This window comes from Chrysemys picta, chromosome 1 (genome assembly GCF_011386835.1).
Source record: "Chrysemys picta bellii isolate R12L10 chromosome 1, ASM1138683v2, whole genome shotgun sequence".
NCBI lineage: Eukaryota > Metazoa > Chordata > Testudines > Emydidae > Chrysemys > Chrysemys picta.
Window position 1 is genome coordinate 47,635,770 of NC_088791.1, and position 13,987 is coordinate 47,649,756.

Here is a 13,987-nt window from a genome sequence, read left to right on the forward strand (position 1 = left end):
CACCTACACCCCCAAATTGCTTTGCAACAACAATTTAGTGAGAGATGATCTGTTAGTCTGGGGCAAAGTTTTAAATGTAATTTGAAAGAGACAATTGATCCGGACAGTTGTCTGGTTTCCAGGTGGCACTTGAAGGAGCTAAGCACAGTAATTCACATACTAAACGTGTGCAATATGGATGTTGTTCTTGTGAAGCATAGTCGCTGTCATGTGAGCTGTCTGACTATTTTCAATGTGTTTGTTTTTACCGGTTGTTCTCTGCCGGGCTGTTGTCTGAAGAGTTTGCCACACAGTCAATGGGCTACAATTTGGAGTAGACTGTTCAGGCCAAAAGTCAGGTGAGAAGAGGAAGCTCCTTTGCTAGGAATCGGGATCACATTTACACGAATAAGACCTCAGCGTGTTAAATAAAATGGTATCGAGTTTTCATACTTAAATGTGCTTGCGTGCATTGTGTTCTTCATTTCACCCGGTCTCTATTCTTTTACAGAATCACCTTGGGCACTTAATTCCCCTTCCTAATTTCCTAGGGCTGAGATTAGTAAAATAATCAAAATCATGGAAATATTTTCTGTTTCTTATATATAATGTTATAGTCGAGTTGCATGGTTCATATGGCGCGTCAGTATCTATAATTCCATATACATATGTGAATGAAATACTGTATAAAACGTCAGATATTGATATCAAATATTGAGAAGTGCTAAGTATTTTCCGTTGTTTGGCCACTTCACTGCTGTATTCGCAATAGTAACGTATCCCGTGCAGTGTTTGGTAATTGTGTAAGGTTTTAACTAACTCTGTTTGGATTTAAGGTTATTGGAAGGCAACTGGCTCATCGGGATTCCTTCCCTAATCAGAGGTGTTACCTCCTCCAATGTCTCTTGACGACATTTCATCCATCAGAGTTAAGAAAGAAAGAAAAGCAGAACCCACCCAGTCTGTAAGCAACCCACACCAGCCCCTCAGCTTTGCTCTGACCGCAGAAGAGCTGCATCAGGGCAAGGAAGAAGGATGAGAGCGGAATTGATCTTGTTGCCCTCCTTGAGGATGTGATTCTGGACAAATTGAGCAGACTCCGGAGTTCTGCACAGACACATTATAGAGTTTATCAGTAAATCTGACCCCTGGCAACCGTGACATGGGAATGGTGAGACTCTTGATCCAGTGAGGAGAGAAGCCCTCAAGGTGCATTTGGCTCGGTGTCAGTAGTTTTTGTTCCATGGGATTTCCTCCGCCCTTCGCATTAGAACTGATGTGGAGTGAAGTGTTTCTAATATGAACTTTCGCTTTGGGATCTGGTTTGCGGTTCCACTGATCTTGTTCTGGGAAACCCCAGAAGTCACTTCTTCGTGGTGGTAAGTTCTGCGATTACAAGGGTTTATTTGCTCTTGGGTAAGGTGGGATAAATTAATGGTAAACTAGAAGAACTGACACCCCCACCCCTTTAGTGATCACACAAAAATGTATCGCTGCCGGTTGTTCAGATACAAAAACTCCAATCCTAAATCAATCCGAATTATCCTACATCTTCTCTCAACTTTTCTTTTCCCTCCCAGCTCCCACTCATCCTTAACAATTAAACGTCTGTTTTACAACATGTCTAAGGAGAACTCTTTGATCTGAGGACCGATCAGAGCTTTTAGCATGGACAGTAACAGCAGAGTCAGCTGGAGGTTGATTAAAATACGCCCCGCAGAGCTCCTATCACCAACTTATAGAATCCATGTAAGAATCGGAGGAAATGTATGACGATATTGCTTATGGCATGCAACAAGTTTTTGCATCGTTCAAGTTCAGGGATATATCTAATTAATTCTCCTTGATTGAATATCCTTGCTCTTGTATTTACTTATTTTTCATGTAAAATGGCAGCTGAAAATGAACTTGTCAGAAAATCTCTCGGGTAACAACACAGTGGCCAAAGGAATCGATGAAAGTAAGAGGCATGGTGCAATTTGTACTAGGGCAAAGTGAGAGAGAGAGAGAGAGAGAGAGCGTGTGGTTTGTTTACTGCCTTCCCTCCATATTCATTCCTTACATGAATTGTCAGAATAGTCTAGAGCAGAATTTTGTTCAGACCCTCGATTCCCTCCAGCCCCTCCTCCAGGAGAAAAAAAAAAGTTTCTCATCGCTGAACTAAAACCTCTAAATGAATAGTGGAGAAGCCTGTAGGGACCACAGCTTCTAGTTCAAAAGATATTTGAGCTGGTTGTGACCCTTCTAAGCGAGCTGCAAAACACAGGGCTAATTAAGGGGGAGCCTAAATCAGAGATTTTCTTCAGAAAACGGAGTCTTAAAACAAAACAAAACAGACAAACCTCACTGAAGAAGAGGAGTTAAACTTCCCCTTGTAAACATACTGACCAGAGAATGCATTTAACCTTGACACGGCTGACACTGGATCAAAGGTTGATTTATCAGACTGGACATTTTTCAATACAATTGCTATTTCTGTTTCCGTAGGTGCATAAACATTATTTATTGCAAGGGCTTTTTGTCACGTTGTCTTTTATCTGTTACCGAATATCTATAATTTTTTTTCAAATAACAGCTTTAACGATTTGATGATCATATAAACTAATGAAAACACAGCAAAAAGACATTTGCTCCTGTTTGATCGCTTCAAAAGACAGCCATGGCGGTTTGGGTTTTATAAAAGATACCTTTCTAAACATTTCAGGGCTAATAGCGAACATCTGGATACAGATGATGATGTCATTCAAGAAAAAAATGACAAAAAACAAAGTAAGGCGCTATAAAGGAGTTTTTGGTTCTCCCAAAGCCTCGGTAGGAATATACGGCAGGCAAACGATTTTGAAAGGATTTCTACCAAAAAAGCAAATGCGGCTGTAAATTAGACTCTATATTAAACGGACTCTGGAAGAGAGGATGATCAGAATGTAGTCCCAGGAAGAACCGACTTAGCCAGTCGGTCTGCGGCCTTTGCTCGTTCGAGGAAAATAAGAGGAAGGTGGAGGGATCCTTACAGAGCACTGAAAGCAACATTGGCTCCTGGCAAACAGCCAGGCAGGGCACATCTCCCTGTACGAGTCCCACTCTGTTCTCCCGAATAGCTCAGCCCCGCTCCTCAGTCAATGCCCCCCAATTAGCTCCCCATTCCCAGTCAGTGCTCTCCCCAGCAGCTCTCCATTCCCAGTCAGTGCTCTCCCCAGCAGCTCCCCATTCCCAGTCAGTGCTCTCCCCAGCAGCTCTCCATTCCCAGTCAGTGCTCTCCCCAGCAGCTCCCCATTCCCAGTCAGTGCTCTCCCCAGCAGCTCTCCATTCCCAGTCAGTGCTCTCCCCAGCAGCTCTCCATTCCCAGTACAGTAACTGCCCATCTCCCGTCAGTGCCCTCCTCGCAGCTCAACCTCCCCCTCACCAGTAGCTCCCCCCCAATACGTGCCCCCTCCCCCCCAGCTGAACCTGTCCCCACACGCACCGTCGCTCGCCCGCGGGCCCTACTCCTCGCCCCCGCTGCCTGTGCGTCTTTGCTCCCCGCAGGTACATGGGGGCGGTGGGCTCGTCGCGGGTGATGTGTGACAACGTGCCGGGCTTGGTGAGCCGGCAGCGGCAGCTGTGCCAGCGGCACCCCGAGGCCATGCGCTCCATCGGGCTGGGCGTGGCGGAGTGGACGGCGGAGTGTCAGCACCAGTTCCGCCAGCACCGCTGGAACTGCAACACCCTGCACCGGGACCGGAGCCTCTTCGGCAGGGTCCTGCTGCGCAGTAAGTACCCGGCCACACGGGGCGCTGCGCGCCGCAGACCCGGCCACGGCCCCCGGCCTGCTGCGGCGTCAGCCAGCGCCGGCGGCTCGGTCTGTGGGGGGACCAGTGAGGCGCCTCCGCCTGGGGCATGTGCGAGTCACCACTGGGGGGAGCAGGCGGGATCCCTGTCCCCGGCGGGGGAGGGGGAAGAAGGAGGGATCCTGCCCCTGGCGCGGGGTGGGGGGAAGAAGGAGGGATCCCTGCCCCTGGCGGACAGTTGAATTGCACACAACACATGGGGGTCACACGATCTATGTACCAGCACGTGCAGAGAAAGTCGGAGACGCCACAGCAGCAGCCCATGTGCCCAAGAGGCTCCACCCGGAACGTGCCCTTCGGAGAGCTGGCTGCAGCTCTGTGTGTGTGTGTGTGTGTGTGTGTGTGTGTTGGGGGGGCGTGACATCTGCCCCCCCCCCAACCAACACACACCAACCCGACCCTTAGATCCACGAAGCGCGCTCTGCTGTTCCCTGGCTGATGCTTCGCAGAGGGTGTTGCACTGATGCTACCATGTAATCACCCGCCCCCTGGGATGGGAGGCGGCCAAAAGTACAGCACAGCGTCTCTAGGCTTCCCCAGGGACGCGATCATCCCACCATTACCCTCCGCAAGAGTGAATTCATTGCGATTGTAAATTAGTCTGTGTCCTGGGAGTACTTCTGAACGTGCTGAAAGCACTAAACGCTCCCTGGCTCCACCTAGAGCTCAGCTGGCCACTTAAATATTGTCACCAGCGAATCAGCCTCACGTGCTTTTTGTCTTCAGAAAAGCTTTACCAGTAACCTTGGTGACGGCTGCTTGGAGTTGTTAGCTACATTTCCCACAGCCCACAAACCATTAACTGCATTACCAAGTGTTGTTAAAACTGACCATGTTTGAAACACGAGAGTAGCGCCTGTGAAATGTTTCTCGATTTATTTCTTTAAAACAATAGTTGTTTGAAATCTTTGGATCATAAATCAGAAAAAAAAATAAAGTCAATTTACGATAACCCACGAAAAATGAAATTGACATGGGGAGTCATTTATTATATACTTTGGCACAGCTCCTCAGCTGGTGCATATTGTCACAACTCCATTGTCACAACTGCATTAAAATCAATGTACATCAGCTGGGGATCTGTCCTTTTAAGTTAATTCTTAGCACTATTTTAAGCTTTGTCATGGTTATATAATTTCAGGGGGAAATATTGTTTTGTTCTGTGTCAGGCAAAGAATCAGAAACAGCCACTAGGTAAGAAGCCTTGCTTTGTAGGTGCATACAATTGTTGGTTTACTCGTAAGATTAAATTTATATAACCATATTATTATAAAATGTTGTTAGTCAACAATACTTCTTCCAAGACAAATATACCAAAGCATGAAGAGTAGATGACCTATAAACCAGTCTCATATGTATATATAACTCACTATCCTAGAGCACTACACTTTGGCAAAAGAAATGCCTGATTTGTACTATATTAAGCTTGCATCTTCGCTTTTATAAGTAACTCAAATTTAGCTGTGAATTTCCTTTGTAAAAATGCTTAACTTCAAAACACAAGTGTGAAAGAGGACAATTAGAACCAAATTCTGCTGTTCTACTGACTTGTGGCTCTGATGATTAGGATGCACATGCAGGTGTGTATAAAAGTACTGAATATCATCTGTTGATGACAGGTGGGTGTAAATGGAAACTGGAATTAATATCTTTCCTGTTTAGTTAATACTGTATTAAAATTTTAGAATATTAAAATTTAGTTAATATAATTGCAGTTAACTCATGCAATTAACTAAAAAAATTAATCGTGATTAAAAATATTGTGATTAATTGCAGTTTTAATTACACTGTTAATGGAATACTAGTTGAAGTTTTTTAAATATTTTGGATGTTTTCTACATTGTTAAATATATTGATTTCAATTATAACAGAGAATATAAAGTGTACAGTGCTCACACTATATTATTATTTTTGATTACAAATATTTGCACTGTAAAAATGATAAACAAGATAAATAGTATTTTCCAATTCACCTCATAGAAGTACTGTAGTGCAATCTCTTTATTGTGAAAGTGCAACTTATAAATGTAGATTTTGTTTGTTTGTTACATAACTGCACTCAAAAACAAAACAATGTAAAACTTTAGAGCCTACAAGTCCACTCAGTACTACTTCTTGTTCAGCCAATTGCTAAGACAAACAAGATTGTTAACCTTTACAGGAGATAATGCTGCCTGCTTCATATTTATAATGTCACCTGAAAGTGAGAACAGGCATTCACATAGCACTTTTGTAGCCTGCATTGCAAGGTATTTACATTCTAGTTACGCTGAACATTCATATGCCCCTTCATGCGTTGGCCACCGTTCCAGAGGACACGCTTCCATGTTGACAACGTTCATTTAAAAAAAATGTGTTAATTAAATTTGTGACTGAACTCCTTTGGGGAGAGTTGTATGTCTCCTGCTCTGTGCTTTACCCGCATTCTGCCATATATTGCAAATTATAGTAGTCTCAGATGATGACCCAGCATGTTGTTCATTTTAAGAACACTTTCTCTGCAGATTTGACAAAATGCAAAGAAGGTACCAATGTGAGATTTCTAAAGATAGCTACAGCACTCGACCCAAGGGTTAAGAATCTGAAGTGCCTTCCAAAATCTGAGAGGGACAAGGTGTGGAGCATGCTTTCAGAAGTCTTAAAAGAGCAACACTCCAATGCAGAAACTACACCAAAAAAGAAAATCAACCTTCTGCTGGTGGCATCTGACTCAGATGATGAAAATGAACATGTGTCAGTCTGCACTGCTTTGGATTGATATCAAGCAGAACCCGTCATCAGCATGGATGCATGTCCTCTGGAATGGTGGTTGAAACATGAAAGGACATATGAATCTTTAGCGCATCTGGCACATAAATATCTTGAAACACCGGCTACCATAGTGCCATGCAAATGCCCGTTCTCACTTTCAGGTGACATTGTAAACAAGAAGCAGGCAGCATTATCTTCAGCACATGTAAACAAAATTATTTGTCTGAGCGAGTGCCTGAACAAGAAGTAGGACTGAGTGGACTTGTAGGCTCTAAAGTTTTACATTGTTTTGTTTTTGAATGCAGTTTTTGTGTGTGCATAATTCTACATTTGCAAGGTCAACTTTCATGATAGAGATTTGCACTACAGTACTTGTATGAAGTGAACTGAAAAGTACTATTTCTTTTGTTTTTACAGTGCAAATATTTATAATAAAAATAAATATAAAGTGAGCACTGTGCATTTTGTATTCTGTGCTGAAATTGAAATCAATATATTTGAAAATGTGGAAAACATACAAAATATTTAAATAATGGGAATTCTATTATTGTTTAACAGCACGATTAATCACGATTAATTTTTTTAATCGCTTGGCAGCCCTAGTTAATATTGTTCAGAAAGGATTGCTTGTTTAGAGATGACAGGAAGACCACCTTCAGAACACATACAGGCTTTACCTGTGCTTCTCCCACACTGCACAACCCCAACATGGTGCATAATGACCATCTAGGCTACAAGTACAGCTGAGGTTTTGTAGCCATATTGTGACACTCTCATCTGACCCAGTCATGGAAAATATCCCAACTGCAGTTTTTTTCCTCAGACAAACAGGTGTCCATGGAGTTTGTTGTATCTTCATCTCCCATGTTGCCTAAGTGCATTCTGGGAAAATCTAAGCAGCCATCCCAAACTGCCTCAGCAAGAGATAGAATGCAAACTGAGTGGCACCAGCACCAAGTGGAGCAATGCACCCTGGGATTTCTGCTACCACACAGAGCGTTGGGAAGGAGACCTAGTCAAACTGGTGACATAGGCACAGGCAGCATTGAGCATTCTCTCAGGTGCTTGGCTGGCTGGTTCATGCTCTCATGCTCAGCTTCCAAGTGATCGCTATGTGTGGGGTTGAGAAGGAATTTCCCCCCAGGTCAGATTGGCAGTGACTTTGAACTGGGTTAAATTCCCTCTATAGCGTGTGGGTGCGGGTTACTTGCCAAGACTATCTAGATGTATCTCACTTAATCATTTCCCTGCCATTGCAGGGGTATCAAGCAGTGGTGCACCTCGGTCTCTCCTATTCTCTGCATGTGGCATGTAATAGGCTAGTTCTTCTTCGAGTGATTGCTCCTGTGTATTCCACAGTAGGTGTGCGTGCTTGCCACATGCACCGGTGCTGGAAGTTTTCCCCTTAGCAGTACCTGCAGTGGGGGGAGCACCGCTGCGACCCCTGGAGTAGCGCCTCTATATTGCGCTATAAGGGGAGCTGCGCACTCCCCCGACCCTCCGTTCCTTCTTGTTGCCAGTGAAGGTAGTCGGAACTTTGTGCTCTAGCTCGGCTGTAGCACTTCTAGCCTTAGTAGTATAACTCTTCTTCGTAGCTTGATTCTGTAGTTAGTTGCCTTGCTCGGGGCATGCCCCTGCCCCAGGCTTCAAGTCGTGCGACTCCTGTCGCAGTTCTATGCCCAGGAGCAATCCACACACTCAGTGTCTTCACTGTCTGGGTGAGACTCACATAAGTGAGCGTTGTAAAATTTGCAGATCGTTCAAACTGAGAACGAAACGTGCAAGGGATATCCGTCTCCGGGCCTTACTAATGGAGTCGGCATTGGCCCCAGCACCGACCCGACTCAGCGCCGAGCGCGTCGGCAGTACGGAGCGACATCCCATCAACCAGTCGGCACCGCTCCCCCGCTAAGAAGCAAGGGAAGATTCAGTGGCGCCGAGAGAAGGACAGGGGTGAGGCCGCACCTGAGTTGGGCAGCCCATGATCCCCCTGGGGACCCAGACCTCCGACTCGTGCTGAGCAGAGTAGTCAGGTCCCGTCTGCGCGTGCCTCTCCTGCGGTGAGAATACCATCAATGCCGGAGGCAGCTCAGGGAGTGCGTGACATCCTCGCCCTTCCATTGCCTGGCGTGCCACCCAAGACAGGCCCTTGCTCCCGAGGGAAGCCACTGCTGGGAGCTCATCAACCCTCCCTGGTCCAGCATAGCCCCTCTCCAAGGATGAGGTGCCTACCCGGGCGGGGCCATCTTGTAGCCCGCGTCAGACTTCCACGCCTGAGAGGGAGTCGCGTGCTTCCTCCACTACCCAGAGGGGTTGCAGGCACCGAGATAAGAGGCGTCGACGCTCCTCTTCCTACCGGAGCTATAGGAGCAGGTCTCGACGACATCGGGACCAACGCTCACATTCGAGTGCTCGCTCCGACAGACGTCGTTCACGAAGCACCCCTCGGCCGTCACCGGCACCGAGGCGTCATAGCCATGGTTGCCATGGAGACTCTGGACGTAGTACCTCTGACGGGTACAGGTCTTCCTCATCGAGATCTAAATCTCGAGGCAGGCACCGACACGGCCGTGGACGCTGCCGTTGCTCGTACGGCACCGTGCGCTCTTCAGTGACTTCTGCTTTGACACCCAGCCGCCCATCCCCGAGCTGCGCCGTCCCACATGATCAGGTGGCTCCGCTAGGTCCCCAAGTGGGGCACTGTCAAGGGGCACCCTGGCAAGGGCAGTGGTGTCAGTGGGCGCCTTGGCCCCAACTGCTGGCACCGGCGAGACCCTGTTCGATAGCAGGTGCATTGCAGGTGCATTCGATGTCCCAGCCTCGGCACCGCGACAAGGCACCGGGCACCGAGACAGCGGCACCATACCCGGGCTCGGACTTGGGGGTCGAACCACCGGCACTGCCTGATGCCCTGGGGGCAGATCCAGTCCCGTCACCGGCACCAGAAGAATCTATTGCGGTGCCACCACCCGCCTTGCAGGAGGATTTCAAAGCTCTTCAGGAGCTCCTTAGGCGGGTTGTCTCGACTCTCCAGCTCCAGGCTGAGGAGATGGAGGAGCCGTCGGACACTTTGTTCAACGTCTTGTCCTCCTCAGCACCGGGCCATGTGGCCCTACCTCTCCACCAAGGGGCGGCCAATATTTTGACTTTGCTTTGGCAAGCCCCTGCGTCCTTGGCACCTATTTCTAAAAGGCGGAGAGAAAATATTTTGTGCCAGTAAGGGGGCACGAATATTTGTACTCTCACCCGGCCCCGAACTCTCTGGTGGTGGAGTCGGTAAACCACCAAGAGAGGAATGGCCAACCCGCGCCCACTCCCAAGGATAAAAATGCCAGGAGATTGGATACCTTCGGCAGGAAGATTTATTCATCGGTGAGCTTCCAGCTCAGGGTGGCAAATCACCAAGCCTTCCTGAGCCGATATGATTTTAACTTGTGGGGGTCTCTGCCAAAATTTGAATCTCTTCTTCAGGAAAAGGATAAGAAGGAGTTCAGAGCTTTGGTCGATGAAGGTGCGTCGGCAGCAAAAGCGGCCCTCCAAGCGGCTTCGGACGCGGCAGATACAGCAGCCCGTTTGATGGCCTCCGCTGTTGCCATGCGCAGGGCGTTGTGGCTCTCGCTGTCAGGGCTGTCTGCGGAGTCCCAGTCCCTCATTCAGGACTTGCCTTTCGACGGGAAGGCCCTGTTTGCAGATCAGACAGACACCCATCTACACGGGATGAAGGACTCCCGCACCACCCTGCAAACCCTGGGCCTAAATGTCCCACCGACTAAGGACAAACCCAGGCCACAGACCTCGGTTCCTCCAGCTAGAGGCAGATATGATCCCCCACCTCAGAGACTGAGGGAGCAGAGACGCAGGTCCCAGCATCAGTCCCTCTCGGCCCCTCGACCTGGGCCCACCAAGGGCAAGAGGCGGGGAAGAGGCACTTTTGACTCTTTGCAGGGGGCCACCGGGCCTGTTGCCAGGGCAGCCCCCCAGTTAATAAAGTTTGTGTTCTGCAACTGTTTATCTGCCTTCCGAGTGCAATGGTCCTGTATAACGTCGGACCAATGAATCCTCAGCACCATTTCTAAGGGCTACATGTTTCAGTTCGCTTCGCCCCCCCCCTTCACCACCCCCAACCCCCGGAGGTTCTCGGGGATCCGGAGCACGTACTCCTGCTAGACCAGGAAGTGACGCGCCTCCTCACCCTGGGCGCGGTGGAGAAAGTACCTCGGGAATTCCAGGGCAAGGGTTTTTACTCCCGGTATTTCCTGATCCCGAAGGCAAAGGGTGGGCTCAGGCCCATCCTCGACCTGCGGAACCTCAACCAGTTTATGGTCCATTACAAGTTGCATCCGAAGAAGTGGGCTGTAGCCCACGAAAGCTTATGCTCAAATAAATTTGTTAGTCTCTAAGGTGCCACAAGTACTCCTGTTCTTTTTGCAAGTTCCGTATGGTGTCTCTGGCCTCTATTATTCCATCCCTAGACCTGGGGGATTGGTTCGCAGCCCTGGACCTCCAGGATGCGTATTTTCACATCCATATTTTCAAAGGTCACAGGCACTTCCTCCACTTCCTGGTAGGGTGGGACCATTACCAGTTCACGGTCCTCCCCTTTGGCCTCTCCACGGCCCCCAGGGTTTTCACCAAATGCATGGTGGTAGTGGCAGCTTACCTCAGGAGGAACGGGCTGCAAATTTTCCCCTACCTGGATGACTGGCTGCTCAAGGGCAAGTTTCGATCCCAGGTGCAGGCCCAGATGAAATTCTTACTGGCCACATGCGAGAGTCTAGGCCTAGTGGTAAACGAGGACAAGTCCACATTAGTGTTGGTTCAGTGCGTACACTTCATAGGAGCGCTGTTAGACGCGGTGGTAGCCACGGCCTCTCTCCCCCAGGACAGGTTCGAGATGCTCACAAGTCTCATAGCCTCAATCATGGCCTTCCCTGTGACGGCGGCAAGGGTGTGCCTTCAAATCTTAGGCCACATGGCAGCATGCACCTCCGTGGTGCGACGTGCCAGACTCAGAATGAGGCCCCTCCAACTCTGGTTGGCCTCCCAATATTCCCAAGCCAGGGATGGCCTGGACAAGGTTGTCACATTCCCCCCAACGTAGTGGCCAGCCTCCAATGGTGGTCCCTCCTAGCCAACATGTTACAAGGGATCCCATTCCGAGAGACCCCTCCCTCACTAGATCTGGTGTCGGACGCCTTGGACCTGGGGTGGGGAGCCCATGCGGGGAACTTCCAAACCCAGGGCAGATGGTCGACTGCGGAATTGTCCCTGCACACAAACGTCAGGGAGCTCAGGGTGGTGCGCCTGGCGTGCATAGCCTTCAGCCTACACCTAGGGGGGAAGATGGTCAGAGTCCTTACGGAGAATACGGCCACGATGTATTACATGAACAGGCAAGGGGGCACACGCTCTTCGGCCTTGTGCCAGGAAGCTCTGGACCTATGGGAATTCTGCATAGCCCACGATATCTTTTCACCTGGCATGTGCAATATGCGAGCCGATCGCCTCAGCAGGGTCTTCTCCCACCAGTCACTCCACTGGGAGGTGGCCCAGCAACTCTTCCGAGAGTGGGGAACTCCCCAGGTAGATCTCTTTGCTACCGCGCAGAATCGTCTCTGCCCCAGTTCTGCTCCAGGGCAGGGGCAGAAAGGGGGGCGATCTCGGACGCATTCCTCCTCCGGTGGTCCGGCCAGCTGTTCTATGCCTTTCCACCGTTTCTACTGATAGGCAAGGGCCTTCAGAGGTAAAGGCAGACGGTCGAGGATCATACTCATAGCTCCGGATTGGGCCTGCCAGTATTGGTACGGGACCCTCCTGCAACTGTTAACGGCGCCCCCCATGGAGGCTGCCGCTTCGCCCGGATCTCCTCTCCTCTCCCAGGAGAGAGGATGCCTCCTCCACCCCAACCTAACCGTGCTTCACTTGACAGCGTGGCTGCTCCATGGTTAAACGAGGAGGAGGGAAGGTGTTCGCAGGATGTCCAGCGTATTCTGCTGGAGAACAGAAAGCCGTCCACTCGATGGACCTACCTGGCCAAATGGTTTAGGTTTTCTAGGTGGGCGGGAGAGCGGGGCGCTTCCCCGTCATCCGCATCCGTCTAACTTATTCTAGATTACCTCCTGTCCCTTAGGATCCAAGGCCTGGCTCCAGCTTCCGTCAGGGTATGCTTAGTGGCCATTTCAGCTTTTCACCCTCCGGTGCAAGGTCACTCGTTTTTTTCCCATGAGATGACCTCCCGTTTTTTGAAGGGGCTGGATCGTACATTCCCGTATGCCAGGGCCCTGGTCCCGCAATGGGATCTGAACCTAGTGCTATCCCGCATCATGTACCCTCTCTTTGAGCCCCTGGCCACCTGTTCTTGGTCCCACCTCTCCTGGAAAGTGGCTTTCTTGGTGGCTATCACCTCAGCCCGTCGGATCTCGGAGCTTAGGGCCCTGACCTCGGAACCCCCATACACGGTATTCCATAAGGATAAGGTCCAGCTTCGCCCGCACCCGGCGTTTCTCCCCAAGGTGGTCTCCGCCTTCCATATGGAACAGGACATCTTCCTACCGGTACTCTGTCCTAAGCCCCATTCCTCCAGCGAGGAACGCCGCCTACACACGCTAGACGTATGTAGGGCGCAGGCCTTTTACCTGGACTGGACCAGGCCGTTCAGGAAATCCTCGCAACTGTTCGTTGCATTGGCCGAGCGTATGAGAGGGCAACCGGTCTCCACCCAGCGCCTTTCCCACTGGATCACCTCGTGCATACGCATGTGTTATGACTTGGCAGGGATTCCTCCGCCACCTATCATAAAGGCCCATTCCATGAGAGCGCAGGCCTCGTCGTCCGCCTATGTAGCCCACATCCCTATCCAGGACATATGTAGGGCTACCACGTGGTCCTCTGTCCACACCTTTTCCTCACACTATGCAATCATCTCCCAAGCACAGGACGACGCCAGGTTTGGTAGGGTGGTACTCCGTCCCAATAACCTTTAAACTCCTACCCACCTCCATTAGATATAGCTTGGAGTCACCTACTGTGGAATACACAGGAGCAATCACTCGAAGAAGAATGGACAGTTACCTGTTCCGTAACTGGTGTTCTTCGAGATGTGTTGCTCCTGTCTATTCCACACCCTGCCCTCCTTCCCCTCTGTCGGAGTTGTCTGGCAAGAAGGAACTGAGGGTGGGGGGAGTGCGCAGCTCCCCTTATAGCGCGATATAGAGGCGCTACTCAAGGGGTTGCAGTGGTGCTCCCCCACTACAGGTACTGCTAAGGGAAAAACTTCCGGCACTGGTGCACGTGGCGAGCATGCACACCTACTGTGGAATACACAGGAGCAACACATCTCAAAGAACGCCAGTTACGGAACAGGTAACTGTCCTTTTCCTGTGGGTTGTAATATTATGATTTAATTTTGGTTATTGGGTTTAGGGTGTAGA

General features: G+C 49.7%; 1 protein-coding gene across 1 annotated transcript in view; it reads left to right on the top strand.

Moving 5' to 3' along the window:
- The first annotated feature begins 870 nt into the window (after window positions 1-870).
- WNT2 (Wnt family member 2) overlaps window positions 871-13,987 on the top strand; it is a 49,050-nt gene continuing 35,933 nt past the window's right edge. The window contains exons 1-2 of the mRNA XM_005285757.4: window positions 871-1,358; window positions 3,505-3,728. Coding sequence (XP_005285814.1) covers window positions 1,279-1,358; window positions 3,505-3,728 — 304 coding nt within the window. The 5' untranslated portion in view covers window positions 871-1,278. The remainder of the gene's footprint in view (window positions 1,359-3,504; window positions 3,729-13,987) is intronic.